The sequence below is a fragment of the Culex quinquefasciatus genome, chromosome 2 (genome assembly GCF_015732765.1).
Source record: "Culex quinquefasciatus strain JHB chromosome 2, VPISU_Cqui_1.0_pri_paternal, whole genome shotgun sequence".
In the NCBI taxonomy this organism is placed as follows: Eukaryota; Metazoa; Arthropoda; class Insecta; order Diptera; family Culicidae; genus Culex; species Culex quinquefasciatus.
In genome coordinates this window covers 75,922,469-75,939,701 of record NC_051862.1, presented here as the reverse complement: position 1 = coordinate 75,939,701, position 17,233 = coordinate 75,922,469, and the positions used below count along the sequence as shown (strand labels likewise).

General features: G+C 34.8%; 1 protein-coding gene across 1 annotated transcript in view; it reads right to left on the bottom strand.

The window, feature by feature from the left end:
- LOC6044177 overlaps positions 1-17,233 on the bottom strand; it is a 192,286-nt gene that overhangs the window by 106,777 nt on the left and 68,276 nt on the right. The window contains exon 4 of the mRNA XM_038254279.1: positions 9,480-9,539. Within this exon, the coding sequence (XP_038110207.1) occupies positions 9,480-9,539 (60 nt within the window). The remainder of the gene's footprint in view (positions 1-9,479; positions 9,540-17,233) is intronic.

Sequence of the window (17,233 nt, the reverse complement as noted above, 5' to 3'; positions counted from 1 at the left end):
TGGAAAAAAAAGTTTAAAAAATTGTAGTTTAGCCACATTACATCAAAATGTAACTTTCTGGACAAAATTTAGGTAAAATTACAACATTAAAGAGGTAATATTCAATCTTCAGGAACCTTTAAAAAACTCAGGCAATAAAATTAATAAATTAACAAGTGTTGCAAATATGATTCATACGTTCTTTTCTTATTTAAAGTAAGAAAGACAGAAATGGTTTGTGTTTGTTAATTTTGTCGTGTACAGTGAAAAATCTGTTTTTAGATATTTTAAATAAAGTTGCAACGCACTTTATTTCCACAAAGCAGAATTAAAAAATTTGTATGAATTCTTAAAACTTTTTTTCATGCAAAGCTTAACTTTTAAATTTATTTAAAAATATATATATTAAATTTATTTATGGTAACTTTCCTTACTCATTCATTAAAAATGACAGTTTTATGCATGTTCCTAAAAAGATAAGTTTCAATATAAAGTAAACGCAGAAAAAACCGTAAGATAAAAAGTTTTCTTTTGTTCATTTGTAGCTGACAAACCATTTTTTTAAATAATGCACATTTATACGAAATGGAAAGTTTTGTATTTGTTGTCATTTTTTTTAATGAAAAAAATGTTTCTGGAAAATATCAATTCACAAAACAATCAAAATCGAATATTTTTTATAATAATAGGGAACAAAAATATTTAAAAAATAGACAAGGCCCAATCCAAAAAATATGATGAATTATCAACATATGATTTCTATTTTTTGTTTGACAATTAGGGTGACCAATGCCTTGGTATGGTGGTCCAATTTGCGTCGATTTTTCAAATTAAAAAAAAAATGGAAGCAAATGAACTCGAGATCAAAAAGCTTAAGTATAAAAATATATTTTTCAGATTCCTTTGGGAATATTACATAACATATAAAAAAAATGTGAATTGTATTGACACAATTCAAAGATTCGATTGTTTGAAAGTAAAAAATCGTCGCAAAAATAAGAAAGTGACGTACCAATAGCAGCGCCTTTCAATTGAAATTCAATTTTAGTGTCCAAAAATTATACGTCATCGCTCAAATAACTCATAAAGTCTGCTTTAAGATCATCACAATTGATAACATTACTGGCCTTTGGCAGAATTTTGCAGGATATTTAATCCAAAGTGTCGTAGCCTAGGGACCACCCATAAACCACTTGGACACTTTTTTGGAAATCTCGAACCTCCCGCCTCCTTGTGGAATTTGTCCATACAAAAAAAAACTAAAACCGGTTGAAATGGCGTGGGTTAATTGATTTTTGAAAAATGTGGTTTTTGCTAAAAATAACGAAAAAGGCCACCCTAGCACGGTGTAGGTCACCCTACCGGTTAAACAAAAAAAAAATACGAGTCTTATTATTTTGGCCAACGAACCTCAAAAAGTTTAAGCTAAATAAAAAAATCAAATAAACTACATTTCCAAAATTCGGAGAAAAATGCTCACATTACCCATTTTCCCTTTTTTTCCACAGCCCTTCAAACTTTATACATGTATCTTTTTCTCGTCTTGCATGTGATGCATGCAGCCTGCAACCCGACCCATCCTCTTTGACTGCTGAGGACTGCAAGTTTTTGGAGATTTCCCTCCCAGGCATCCAGTGGCAGTGGAAGCAGTAGCATAAACTGCCAACATTTTTTTTTGCGGCAAACGAGCATACTTTCCATCATATTTATATTAATACTGCAAACTAATTCTTCCCGGCTCACCGAGCAAAGCTCTTTAGAAAACTGAAGTGGAAAACTCAGTTTACGAGCGAGGGAGCCAAAGTTTTTCTTTCTCCACCAAAACATGATACACTAAGAACCTTTTCGAAATGGATTTTCGGTGGTGGTCGTGTACTATACTATTAGATTCATGATTGTTTGCAGAAATTTTCGTTTCTTTTTTTGCGCAACCCAATAGCAACAATAAAATAAAGTAAGGAAAAACTTCTTCACTGAAGTGCGGTTCAAAAATGTTGATGGTAGAATGTTTATTGCGACGACTTCTCAATATACCGACGACGACGGAGACGCCGGATGCTGGGTCAGGAACAGAATGCAATTTTTCATTTCTTAACAACCAATCTCGTCTCCTTATTCTTTGTTTGCGAAAGCTTTACCCGTTGTGTCATACAGTTCTGACAACCGGTTCGCAGCGATGGCCTCGATGCGGACAATAGTTTGGAGAAAGAGAGTCGCGGAGAAGACAGTGACTTAGTCGAAAATTATTAAGATTTATACGAAATTGATTCATTTATGTTTTGTTTCGTCATTCCTTTCTTGGTAAATTCGTTTTACCAGTTGAAATTTTTATTTAAGGGTACACAACAACAAAGGAAGTAGTTTTCTTATTACTTCAAAATAATCAAACTCACGGACCCAATCCTGCAACAATCTGATTGAAAAAATATTAAAACTTTATTGTAATTTTTTATTTATAATTTAGAGTATTAATCAAAACTCATATCAAAACTTGCCATAGTTTTCAAATTACTAAAATGGGTTTAACCAAAATCTAGTTGGAAAAGCTCTGGTTGATGTGTTCCATTAAATACAATATTTTTTTCAACATTGGCAGTGGAGGATGAAAACCACTGAATTAACAAAACTTTTTTCACTTTTTTCATTGTACCAGCATATTGTAAGCTAGTTTTAAAAAATCGAAAAAGAATTTTCATTATTGCGGATACTGCACGAAAAAAAGTGTTCCGGAAATTATGCAAATGGTATCATGAGAACGTGAATTTTAACTTTACGAAATTTTGAACTATGAAATTTGGGCACGAATTATCTAAGACCCGTGATTCAATAATCATGACTTTCCAAGATCATCATGCATAATTATGCAGCAGTTCCATAAGAAAATTGAAAAAAATAATAAAAATTCTTCGATTTGGCTCAAAATTGGTCTGGGGGTCCTAGGCCAAAATAATGAGACCCGCATTTTCTCCGTGAGGGGTCCGAACAATTCTAGTTAGTTTATCTAGTCAACATTTGAAAAAGTCTTATGAAAACTTCAAATGCCGTTTTGACGGTGTCTGGACCAAAGACCCTATAGAGCAATTCCATGTGAAATAGGGAATCGGTTGTACTCGACCCTTTCCGATTTCAATGAAACTTTGTATACATGTTATCAGTGTTGCAAATGAGTGATAAAAAAGCTATCAATAGATTATCTCTGAACCAAAAATATCCGAGAGTATAGCGGCCGTCACTATAGCTTGTGAGATCTCTTCTTGTGTCTCGTGATTCCCAGCGATGTCATTCTCTCTCTATTACTACTTCCCTTTTCCTCGACTATGCGCTCTCACCGCTGAGTCTCTCAATCTCTCCGAAAACTGCAATGAGCGAATACGAGATGCCGATTAGGAACCGACCACGCATGACGTCCCGTTAAATTGCGTTTGCGAAATTGGTTTTGTGGCGGTTTTTGTGGTTAAACGCTGTTGCGGTAGGATGATCGTGGAAGCGGGAATGAGAGAGAAAAGGAAAATGTCAATCGCGAGTGGGTAAACACGAAAACGTGTTCGGCTATGTTCGGTGCTGAGAGTTTCAAGGAAGAGAGAAGGGCAGTTGTATTTGAGGCATGAATATTCAGGCGGGATAATTGTAGTTGCTGAGAGCTGATATTTTGATATTTTAACAACCCTGCATGTTATCCTACGCTTATATAAGCCATTTTTGTGTATATGGAGCCAGTTTCACTCGATAATGACATTTGAAAAGGGCGTAAGTGTTTTAAATACTTTTGTGTTTCGTAATTTAAATATTGCTGTATATCGAAGCAATTGCATCGTATCAAAAAGTTGTCAAAGACAAACTAGTAGGAAATTGGACGGGTTTTTGGAAAAAAAACACTGAAAGAAAATAACACAAGTCTTTTATGAGATTTCTTAATTTTTGATATATGAAAATATCCTAAATGTTATAAAAAAACTCTAAAAAAATGCAAAATGGAGCAACGTAACAAAAAAATTTAAAAAAATTCTTAAAATGTTTTTTTTTTGTTGAAAAGTGCTCTAAACGTAAAAATTTTGATAAACCGAATATGGCTATCAATTCTTCAGACAATTTACATGAAAGCAGATGGGTGTGACAACGGTTTGCTATGATACCGGTTTTTCTATGCGCACCATTTCTCGTCACGAAAAAAACCCGACACAGTTCGGTAGCTTGATCGGTGCACCGAAACCAAAGTTTGGTGTGACGGCGGTGTGGACCGGGTACACAAAACTGACATGGTTTCTGCGCCTACCACACGGGAGAAGTTTAGAGCTCTTCATGCCTAGCAAGCCAACTGAAATCAACCTTCTTAATGGTGTGGTTGTCAAAGGCACTGTATTAGTATTCTGAAGGTTCTTGGTTCGAATCTAGAAAGTTTTTATTTTATTTTTTTGAATGTTTTTATTTGTTCAGAATAATTCTTTAGGAATAGAATTTCGTAGTGTCATGAAATATAAACTCTTACTCCTACACCCAAAATTCAGAGTCGAGATAATCGTTCTCTCAAAATTTATTGAGGGCTCAGTGCCAAAATCGATAGAATAATGGTACCAACTCACACCATCATAACAAATGAGTTCATTCGTTAGTTGAATCAATAAATCTCCAACAAGTGTCATACATCGACTTCTGACTTCTCCTTGGTCACCAAGCTGTGGTGGCCGAGACAGCTAAGTCATTGGATTGGTTTGTCAAAGGTCTCTGGTTCGATTCCCGTTGCCGACACTTTTGGTTTTTTGTTTGACGGATGAACTTTTTTTGCAAATGAACCTCGAGAGAATAGTTCTATCGCCCATCTCGAGCTGTGTTCTCTGCGTCCGTGGATGGTACCACTATTCTCTCGACTCGAGACCATCATTCTCTCGGACTAGCGCTGCCAGTTTTGGGTGTAGTGCATATAATCCTGAAATAGACATTTTCTGTCTGCATAATACAGAACGTTTTCTCTATTCCACTACAAAAATCCATTCAATTTTTTAACCCTTTGACTAGAGCGTCGCAGGTTCGAAGAAGTTTTTTTTTAATGTACATGTGTAATCACTAATTTTGATAATAAAAAATGAAAAAAAACCTCAAAAATATTTAAGTCAGGATTGAACCAGGAACCTCGTGATTAAAAGACGGAGATCACAACCGCCAGGCCACCCCGAAGATGTGAATGATGGCTGACAAACCTCAACCCAAACAATGTCGCCTCCGGTTTACTTGGATCAACCATTCTGTTGAGTTGCATCTTGGTATACAGTTGGGTGCACCGGTGTATACCAAGGTGCTTTCGGTACAGTTGCTATGGTGTGACAATAAACAGCTTGGTTTGGGTTCTAGAGTGACACGAAAACCGCACCAGATCTTGGTGTTCAGTGAAGCCTGCATAAAAGTCTCCATATTGACCATTGTCCTAAGTCCAATCCTTGTGAAGTTACAGCGGTTTATAGAATACAAATGTTGAAAAAATGTTTTTTAGATGGTTTTTGACAATTCCTGTACGACAGACTTGATTTTTCAGTCTCGTGAATATTTTTACCGGAAAGCTCGTCCAATTTCGCATAAGATTGTCTTTGACCACATTTCAATTGGAAGTATGGGCTTACAGATATAAATTAATTACATTGCTCAAAACTCAATATTTTTCTAGTGTACTTCAGTGGATGGTAGTAACCTGGATAGTAAAATAGCTTAAATCATAAAAAACGAGTTATTCCGAAAAGTGGTTTGACAAAAACCACATTTCAAAAAAAAAAAAACTCGAAAAAACATTAAAAATAAAACGTTTTGTGAGAAAACTATCAATCATAGTGGAACGAAACCCAAGAAAAGTATGACCGAACATGCAAGCGATTTAAATTGCAGTGATTTAAAAACGCAAATACCATTCTAAATCGGCGTTGCTCCAAAACATCATTGTTTTCATGAAATTAGATTCCAGATTCGGATTTAGCTGCCAAAATTTCTATGAGAAAGCAAACCCTGACCTTTAAGACATATGCTTGCAACGTCGTGTAATTAGTAAGCATTGCTTCTGAATTTTGAGAAATTTTAAAAATTGGCACTTTTTTCTCTCTAAAACTCAAATATCTCGGCACTGGAGGGTCGAATTCGCATTTTCGTAAAAGGAATAATGTTCGCCATGAAATTTCCTAAAACCTGCATGTATTGGTTTTACTGGGAAAAATTGGCAACCTTAAATTAAATTAGCATTTCTGAAAAAAAAACGAAAAATGCGATTTTTCGACATTAATCCGCCTAGGAGAGACCTAAAAATTAAATTTGGTTTAATATCGAATGTGCATCTTAATCTATGGACAAAAACCTATCGTTTGAAAAAAAAATACACCCCTGATTGAAACAGTTTTTGATTGATTTTAGAAATTTTGTTCATAAAAGTGACCTTTTTCAGTAAATCGAAGAAAGGGTGCAAGAAAGTATTTTATTATTTTTTTCTATTCTAAGAAAACATTGTTTCTAACATCATAATTATTCATTTAAGAAGTGAGCACCCAACATTTCTCTACATGACCTCAAAATGGCACAGGCTACTGCACAGTGGTCCAGATAGCAAAATTAAGTGGAAAATGGATTTTCCGAATCATGGTTTTGGAGCATTGGTGTCTAGCGAAGAGTTGTTGTAAATGAGCAACTCTCTACGAAATCGGCCGATTTCGACCATTTTTATTTTTTGTATTTTTGATTTGGCTCAAACTTTGTGGGAGCCTTCCCTATGACCAAAGAGGCTTTTTTGTATCATTGGTTCACCCATACAAGTCTCGATACAATTTAGGCTGCAGTCCATACAAATATGATACGTAAATATTCAAACAGCTGTAACTTTTAAGCGAATTTTCTGATCAATTTGGTGTCTTTGGCAAAGTTGTAGGTATTAATGAGGACTATTGAGAAAAAAAGGTACACGGAAAAAAAATTGGATTCTTTTAATCGCCTTTTTCACAAAAATTTAATGTCCCAAAATACGTATTTTTTATATTCGAGAATTTTTGATATGTTTTAGGGGACAAAAACATGCAACTTTTGAGCTATAGAGAAACATGGTCAAAAAATCTGCCGACGAGTTATAATTTTTTGAAAAAATAGTGGTTTTGTGAAAAATCGAAATTTCATGCAAAAACAATTTTTTAAATGTAAATTTGAATTTCAAATCGAAAAGTACCTAACACATTTTTGATAATGGGTTCTGCTTTTATGAAAGTTTGATTTTAGCGAAATATTTGCAGTTTGTCGAATTTTGAAAATAGTGACCATGAGAGCCCATCTCTAAAAATATTTTTTTTTAAGTTCAGAAAATTTGCTATAAAATTGTCTAAGAGACATTGAAGATTGGATATCGCGTTGCTGAAATACAATCGCTTAAAGAAAGAGAAACACGAAAAGTGAAGTTTTCTAAGCTTCACCAAAACAACCCACTATTTTCTAATGTTGATATCTCAGCAAATTATGGATCTTTTCGAAAAAAATATTTTGGAAATTTTGAAATCAAGAATAAGAATTAAAAAGGCCAAACATTGAATATTACGCCCATTTAAAATGCTGGTCTTTATTAATTTTTGTGCGGAATATTTTTTCGAAAAGATCGCATAATTTTACGAATGTTTCATGTTTTAACATTGAAAATCGGACTATTAGTTGCTGAGATATCGACATTTCAAAATGGTGGGTTGTTTTAGTGTGACTTTAAAAACTTCAATTTTCGTGTTTCTTTTTCTTAAAGTGGCTGCATCTCAGCAACCCGAGGTTCAATCTTCAATGTCTCTTAGATAATTTTATAGCAAATTTTCTGAACTCTTCAAAATTTTTTTTTTAGAAATGGTTACTTTTTTTAAAAATCGAAAAACTGCAAATATTTCTCTAAAATCAAACTTTCGGTGGCTGTATCATGGAAACAGAACTCTTTATCAAAAAATTTATAAAGTACTTTTCGATTAGAAATTTAATTTAACATTAAAAAATTACGTGAAATTTGTTTTTGCATGAAATTTCTATTTTCTAAAAAATCACATTTTTTCAAAAATTTATGACTCGGCGGCAGATGTTTTGACCATGTTTTTCAATAGCTTAAAAGTTGCGGGTTTTTGTTCGCTTAAACATATCAAAATAATCATAAAATACGTATTTTGGCAAATTAAGTTTTTGTGAAAAATGTTAATAACAAATCTGGAGGTTTTTTTCCGTGTACCTTTTTTTCTCAATAGTCCTTAACAATACCTACATATTTGCCGAAGACACCAAATTGATCAGAAAAGTCACTCAAAAGTTACAGCTGTTGGAATATTTATGCACCATTTTTGTATGGACTGCAGCCAAAATTGTATGGAGACTTGTATGGGTGAACCAATGAGACAAAAAAGCTTCTTTGGTCATAGGGAAGGCCCCAACAAAATTTGAGACAAATAAAAAAATACAAATAAAATCCATTTCCGGTTTTGGTAGAGAATTGCTCAAATGAAAAAAGGCAACTTCCCTTGTAACATTTTATAAGTAATTCAAACCAATAAAAAACATATTTTGTCACACCGAGCTGGTTACGCCAATACACCCCTGCCAAGTAAGATGTTAACGTGGAGACAATTTCTAAGAAAAAAAAAAAAGCAAAAGTTGTTTGCACTTTTGCTGTAATCGTGCCCCGTTAAAAAGTTGTTTCTGGAGAAAAGTAGTGAAAGAATCTATACAGCTGGCGATGCCAGCGATACTTTTATTGCTGTTATCTCGAGTGGTTCCGGATGATGTGGCCGGCAGTGGCCACGCTCCTTCCTTCTAGTGAGTGGGACGACAGGAGCAAAATTTATCTCAAGAACCACTTCCTTTCCCGGGACACAACGCTTTTTTCCCTCACGATGTGTGGTTCATGAGGGATTTTTTCTCCGCTCACGTTCCAAAAAGTTACAAATATGCGTAAGTGCAGAATGTGCAAAATCCAATTCTTTTCAGATTTTGATTCAATTTTTCCCCTCGCAACGAAAACCTTTTTTTTCCAAGGTAAGGTTGGGATTGGCGCTCCCAGTTTATCCGGAAAAGCGTGGCCGACATTTCCGGAAGTGCTCGCTCACGGAAAGAGGAAGAAAAATTACCAGTCTCCGGCAATGAGCAAGTTTCGCAGATAAATCTTACTTGACGTCAAAACGCTTCCTTTGAACCGTGCGTCTTTCTCACGGTCCCGGATGAAGAGCTGAGTTGCATCGTGTTCTGGATTTCTGGATTTAGCGCTGTAGGGGAATAACTAAAACGACGACGAAGATGATGATGCACTCCATTAGAGAGTAACTATTTTTAAGAAGTCGATTTTTTGCCGGAGTTTAGAAATTGTGCACAGTTTTTTCTGCTTTTATTTTTTTGCTTAGGGCTAAGAGTTATTGGCTCGATGGAATACGATACAAAATTTATTGCTGAGCGATTTATGAACTGCTGCAAGCTGGGAAAATTGTGTTTCAAATAACTGTGGAACATGGATTGCTAATAAAATCACATACCTCTTTTTTACAGAAGCGTAGGATAACTGATGTGGGCTCCGATTCGGTTATTTCGTCTATCTGAAAAATGAGAAAGAATTTTAAGAATATAACTTTAAGTGAAATGTTGGACTGTCATGCATATTTTTATGTTGTTTGTAAGTTTCAAATACTACAATTTTCACCGGTAAATTCTTAGTTTGCAACAGAAAATTGAGTTTTCCCCTTTCCTAAAAAAAAAGCACTTCAAACCACAGAAAGTTCCATTCATGTAACGTAATTAACGTGCCGGAGTGCGCCATCGCAGCGTCCCCCTGAGACATTCAGCAGTGTTGCCAGGCCGAGCTGTGCAAACCACAGCGAAAATGTTGCTGAAACTATTTTACATTTTGCCGCCTCGGGTAAAAACTATCAAGACGACTACGGCATCGGAAGAATCTTAATTGAATTTCCACTTTTTTCTCAAGCCTGGCTCCATCCCCGCCGGAGGAGGCTGCAAAACTCGGCACGAACCAGTTCTGTGGCCAGTTCCGGAGGGGGAAGTAGGAGGTTGAAAGAGAAAAATCTCACATTTTTAAGCTTCTCAAGGTTGTTTGATCTAACACGAAAAAGGTAAAAAATTACTCTAAAGTTACATAAATTTAATGTAAAATTTTACAACTTTTTTTCTAGTTTTTGTTTTACCGTGCATAAAGCTAAAAATGAACATCACTGTATGCTTCGCACTTTATCCTTAACATCAGCCAGTCTGGGCCAGATTCCGGAAAGTTCACTCTCCAGAGTTCGTTACCACAAGTCAAAGTCTGGGGGTTTTCAGCGGCAGCGGCGTGGAAAAGTTGTTCCTTCATTTTTTTTTTCGGTGACTGCTCTCTTGTCGAGGATGTTGCCACTCAGGAATAGGTTTTGGCCTCGGATGATGTACACCGCGGAACGTCAGGAGTTTTCATCACTTACACATAAAATTGTGTGCAAACGGCGGCGACACGGTCGTTTTTTGCTCCTTTTTTCAACGCGGCCGATGATGACAAAATCCGGTCTGGAGGTTTAGGATAACACGTTGAAGGTAGTCGTTCTACGATGGACATATTAATCTGAATTGAACTGAAACTGAACTGAAACTGAACTGCAAGGTTGTTAACAATAAAATTATCGAGGTTCGATAACGACGTTATTCGTCGGGACGATAACGATAATCTATCGTTATCGTCATTCTGATTATTCTATCGACGATAATTTATCGACGATATTGGACGATAACTTATATTCTGGGTGCTGAAGAGTGGTTCGCAAAACGGCCTCAATTTTGAACTGTCAAAGTGGAACCAGTTTACTGTTCGCCAAAAGTAGAGAGAATTGTTATTGATCATTTAAAATTGTATCTTTTTGCAAGAATGAAAAATGTTTGGCTTTTGAGGACCTAGAGTTGAGGTCAAGAAAACTTAAGAAAATTTAAGATTTTTTTTTGTATTTTGAAAATAAAACAGCTCATTAAACAGTAAGAAAAAAGTCATGCTTTTGCTTGAACAGCCTGCTACTTTGTAGATGTAAACAAAGTGGGATCATTAGAAAATCACGATACGCATACTCTCTATTCATCACCCAGCTTATATTTAATATATTTCTAAAATTGACTAAAACCAACCAAATTATGTAAAATTTTAAGCTTTATCTTAGTGATGATTTTTTTAATAATATGATTAGTTTTATATTATAAATACTAAAAAAATCACAAAATACCATATTTTTTTAATTTTCAATACGGGTATCAAACGATTCGAAATTGCTTGCATTTTCATTGTTTTAAAGTTTTTTTTTATGAGATACTATAATTGTTACAAAATACCGTATTTTCTGGAAAATATTCAAAATTTTATAATTCGCAGTATTGGTATCAAACGATTCGAAATTTGCATTTCTGGGGTTTTTTTTGAAAAGGTCCAATAAACCAAATTTCCAGTTTTTGCTTTTTGGGTGTTTTTGAAACCGCTTTGAGTCAGGGGTATTGAAAAACACCCAAAAAGAAAAAAACTGTAAATTTGGTTTATTGGACCTTTTTAAAAAAACTCCTGATTTATTTTAACTGTTTCAGAGTTTTTTTGAATGAAATACTAAAATTTTCACAAAATACCGTATTTTCTCGAAAATACTCGAATGTTTATAATTCACAATATGAGTATCACAGGATTCGAAATTTTAAATGTATTTTAAATGTTTTTGAGATTTTTGAATGACGTACTATTTATTTAACAAAATACCGTATTTTCTCGAAAATAATAATTTTTTTATAATTCGCAATATGGTTATCAAACGATTCGAAATTTTGCATGCATCTTAATCTTCGGGAAGTCGCGTGTTTTCGCCTTTCTTACAAGTGTCCTAACAAACTGTGTACAAAGGACACGTACGCGACTGCCGGTCGGTCAACTGTTTGAGTGAAAAAGCAGGTAAAATTTCGCTTCGGTTGATACCCATATTGAGAATTATAAACATTTGAGTATTGTCGAGAAAATACGGTATTTCTTGAAAAATTCAGTATTTCATTCAAAAAACTCTATAATAGTTAAAATACATTTAGAATTTTGAATCGTTTGATACCCATATTGCAAATTATGAACATTTGAGTATTTTCGAGAAAATACGGTATTTTGTGGAAATTTGAGTATTTAATTCAAAAAACTCTGAAACAGTAGAAATACATGCAAAATATTGAATCGTTTGATACCCTTATTGCGAATTATAGAAATTTGTTTATTTTCGTGAAAATATGGTATTTTGTGAAAATTTTAGTATTAAATACAAAAAAAAATCAAAAACACTGAAAATGCATGCAAAATTTCGAATCGTTTGATACCCACATAGCAAATTATAATAATTTGAGTTCTTTTAAAAAAAATGCGGTATGTTGTGACTTTTGTGTGTGTTTATTAGGATGTAACAAAAATGACTTTTTGGCGGGCATTCAGGGGTTTGTTCCTGTGGGCGGGACTGGGCCATTCGGCAGAAAATTATTCGGCAGAATGACATTCGGCGGAAAGCCGAACGGCAGAAAAACAATCGGCGGAATGGGTCATTCGGCAGAAAAGGTCATTCGGCAGAAAATACGTTTGGCAGAAAAGCTTGTTCGGCAGAAAATCAATTGGCAGAATGTCATTAGGCGGAATGGTACAAATGGCAGAATAACTCGTTAGGCCGAATAAGTCGTTTGGCAGAATGTCGTTGAGCGGAATAGTACAAATGGCAGAATAACTCATTGGGCCGAATAAGTCGTTCAGCAGAAAACCATTCAGCAGAAAGCTTTGTTTGGCAGGATCTCTTCTTAGTTGGAAACGTTCGAAAACAATACACAAAACAATAATGAATTAAAAATCTATTTGTTTAGACTCAAAATCAAAGTACAAAAAGATCACATTTTCGCGGTACTTTTGTACACCTTGCTGAGTCCGTCCATCGTTTGTCGTCCGTGCAACCGTACGACGTCAAAATTCAAAATATCAATATTTTTCGACATTGTTAAGCGGTTTTCTAGCGACGACGCACGGTTTTGTTATTCAGGACCATTGTGGTGTGCTGTAATTTCGGTTTTCAGGTCAATCATACAAAACAAATAACTTGTTCGAGCTTCAGCATTATCTTGGCGTTTCTCTATTGCGTGATTTCTACTCGAAACTAGGTGTCCACAGGTTTGAAACGGTAAAGGTGAGAACAAGATTATTCGTTTGACGCAGCGGTGGACGCAGCACTTTGCGCCAGTTCGATTTTTCTGTGATCTGTCAGTTGAACAATCTACAGAGCATACTATGTTCAATGGTCGATGACAGGCAGGCTATGATGACAGCCGCAAAGTTCTGCGTCCATCACTGCGTCGAACGGATAATCTGGTTCTTAGCTTGAGGTGAAGCCGTTGATCATTTTCGAAGAAAATTGATCATCATCATTATAAAATACAAGCCTTACCCGACAAACTTCGTTCTGCTTTTTTCGTTTTTGACGTTTTTGCTTTTTGCTAATTCAGCCTCCTGTGATCAAAATTTGAGTTTACGTACATTTTTCCATACAATCTGCAGATGCTCCGGAATCGCTCCAAGAGTGGCCAAAGTGGAAATTTTTAGCATATAAACCTTCCTTGGGCTTACACCAACCTAACGCAACAAAAGCACCTCGATCCGACACTCCGTATTGAACTGATTCGCGTTCGAACAAAACCGTCGAATTTTTTTATATATATAGATTCTGTATTAAATTCAATTTAACGAATTTCAGCACCAAAAGGAATCAGCATGTGCCGGTTATTACCTTCTTGAAGCCACTGAAAGAATTTTTGATCTAAATCAAATGTGCTTCAAAATTTATAAAATTTTGTGGCACAGTCATTGACGTCCTACTTGGCAGTCATTGATTAATGACGATTTCCATAAATTTTCAAGGAATGGGATAATCGTTACCAAAAGAATCAGCATGTGTAGGGCACTATTCTAAACAACTTGTTGGAGAAATTTTGTCAAAATAATGAAAGCGACGCAAAATTTATATCTTTGAACGAAAAATCATGACAATGATGGAAGTCTTCACGTTAAGATAATCCAAACCTCTCTTTACAATTATTTATCGCTGTCGTGCTGTTTTGTCGTACGTCGTATTTGACGTTCCGAGAAAAACGAGTTTTAAAGTTTGATCTTGAATAAACAAAAACGAGAGCACGCAATGTAAACAATAACAATTACAGTATGTTTAGTTGACCATTCTGTGCATTGCCCCGAAGTTTGGCTGAATTTGGTTGCCGGAGTCCCGAAATATAATTGAAAAGGTTTACGGTAGTCGAGCTCGTATCTGTGTCAAACGCTTTCTGACCTGAAATCCCTTTGGCCAATTGGGTCCTAAAATGAAGTTTAAATTTGTGATATTATTGGTCATAACGATAAAGCTTATTTTTCTGAGTACAACGACCGCAAAGGATTTAAAATGGATTTTTAATTCAATTTAAAAAACCCTTGAAAATGATATTATATATAAAAAAAACAAAATTTTCGTTTTACTTGCTACTGGGACTGATAAGCCGAGAACTAAATTTGAGAATTGATCCACCAGTTAAAAAATTAACTTCACTGTCCTTCTTGACATGAAAGGTCCTACTTGACAGCCCGTTCCAAGGGGACCATACTTGAGCCATCGAAAAAATGTTGTCTTGTCAATATTTTTTTGCATTAAAATGAAAAAAAGTGATCACAAATGGTTTTTTATCGTGTTTTTTACAGTTGTTCATAAAAATTTACATAGGGCTTTAGTACCCGATTGTCGCACTTACATCAAATTTCAGGCTGTGTCAAGATAGCACGACAAGTTTGAAACTTCTTTCATATGGAAAATGACAAAAATGCACGAAGTTTTTTTGGTTTTTGTGGAATATCTCAGTATTTAAAACGAATTTTGGGGTCTGTTTCTATAATGGTACGTTCGTTTGAGGGCTAGTTTCGCACTGAGTGCCGCACTCAGAGCTGTCAAAGTGTTTGTTTGAAGAAACTCGCGCTAGTGCCGCAAGAGTTTCACCGCCATCTTGGAACTGAAACTCTAGTGCTTTTCAATATATTTTTCAGTTTCATGCGAGTTCCACGCACACTGACAAATGACGTTCGATTGAACCAAAACTGGCACCGACGAGTGCGTCACTCAGTGCCGCACCGGCTCTTTAAACGAACGTACCATATGTTTACAATAAACTAGCGCTCCTATTCCGTGTACGTATCGGTTGTTGCGTTTGACACGGAATACGTAATCGATTCGAATTGAATTCCGTTTCAGAATTCCGATTGATTGACTGGGAATAATTTTCACTTGTACTGCACAAAATTTCACAATTCTAATGATAATGGCAAACACGACAATGTAGGTTAGGGTAGAGTAGTCATCAATGAGACACGGGGAACAGTGATAAAATGGCTCTCACAAGTAGTAGTTTCAACCAAACAGGCTCATATTTTGGGGAAAGGTGTGTCTACACGATACACGTCTGCCATAATAGTGGCTTTGGTTATGGAAGCTCCCTTGAAAAGTTATTCATTAATGTTTGATTCTGGGGTGTAAAAGTAAATTATGGACAAAAATTAGTTTTTCGCTCATAGGCAGCCATTAACACCAAAACTAACATTTCTCCAGATTTTTTTTTTGACGTTTCATAGGGAATGAGTTGGGCTACAATGTCCTTTCATTTGGTTTGGCCAAAATTAAGAATATACCGAGAATCCAGGGCTACCTTATTGTTTCTCACTCCTTTCAGCCCATGGGTAACAATGAGACACTTTGATTTTTCTTCTTTTCAAAATCTATGTAACTAGGGCGATAAAAATCATGGATTTAGCTCAATACTGTTCATTGGTGAAAATCTACTCTTCAATCTGAACAAGAATAGCCGTTTTAAATAGCTTGAAAGATTAGTTTTTGCTCTTTCTTGTGCTTTGGTTTTTAAATGTATCAAAATTTTTAATCCAGTGTGATTCAAATTAAATAAGTCTCTTATTAATACATATTTTTATTTTTATATGACATGACCAGAAAAGCTTCAACAATTTTTTAAAATGTCTAAAACAACAAATAAAAAACAGCAGATAAAATCATAACAAACAATATTTTACAAATTATCTTAATGTCCCTACCGCCAACTGGAGAAAATCTGAAGTACAAACTGAATAAGTACACGAGATTTCAGAGCAATTAATTTGGAGATCGGTGTACTAATTGTTTTGTTCTGTTTCTGTTTTAACCGAAATCAATCAGAAAAATCAAAACATTATGCAAAAATAAACTAAAACAGCTGTTCTGATTCGATACATTCGTCTTTGTTGCCAAAGATGTTTCATAAAAAAATATTTAAAATTACTTTTTTTCAATTTAAATTCATGAATATAAAAGTGAAGCGAAAATATTTCAAGCGCTAAGCAATTTACGGCAATTTACGGATCTGACAATTATTCTCTATAAGTAAAATTATGCTTAATATTTTATTTTTATTTTTTAATCGTTGTTCATCTATTCCACAACAAAATCTGAATTTCCAGACCAAAATTTGATATTTTTACCGATTTCGGGGATTCCCGGGATAAAATATAAAAATCCCGGGATTCGGAAATTCCCGGTTTTGGAAAAATCCCGGGAGTTTTGTCCCGGGAATTCCCGGGATGGACGCACTATATGTAACTTTTCAAAATATGAATTGAAAGTGATTTTTGGCAAATTTATTGAGTTTTAACTCCATTTAACAAAAATATAAAGTTTTTGGTATAAATATATGGATTTTACAAAATTCTAATACTTTTGGTATAACTTTTGTTAATTTAAGTTTCAAGTTGGTAAAATTGTTTTAAAATAATTTAGGCAAGTTACCTGCAACGGAACAATACTAAAACATGACATTTTATTAGAAAATAATTGATTTTCGTAGAGTGTCTCATTGTTCCTGCCAAGTGCGTCTATAATGAGACAGTTGAATAACTCGGGCTGTAGACGTAATACCGATGTCATATTTTGGTCAATGTTGGTACACATTAAAAGAAAGTACTGTATGTAAAAAAAATATTTACGCCCCTTGGGCACTATACACATTTTGTGATGAAACATATAAACAATTAAAAGTTTGTCAAAAACCTAGTACTACGTTTTATTCAGAAACTCATGCCGAACATTTTGCTATAAAAAGCTCATGAAAAGATGATTTCCATAAAAAGAAATAAAAAAGGTGCAACAAAAGTTTGTAGGGGAGAGTGGGGAGACTTGATCCCCGGGGA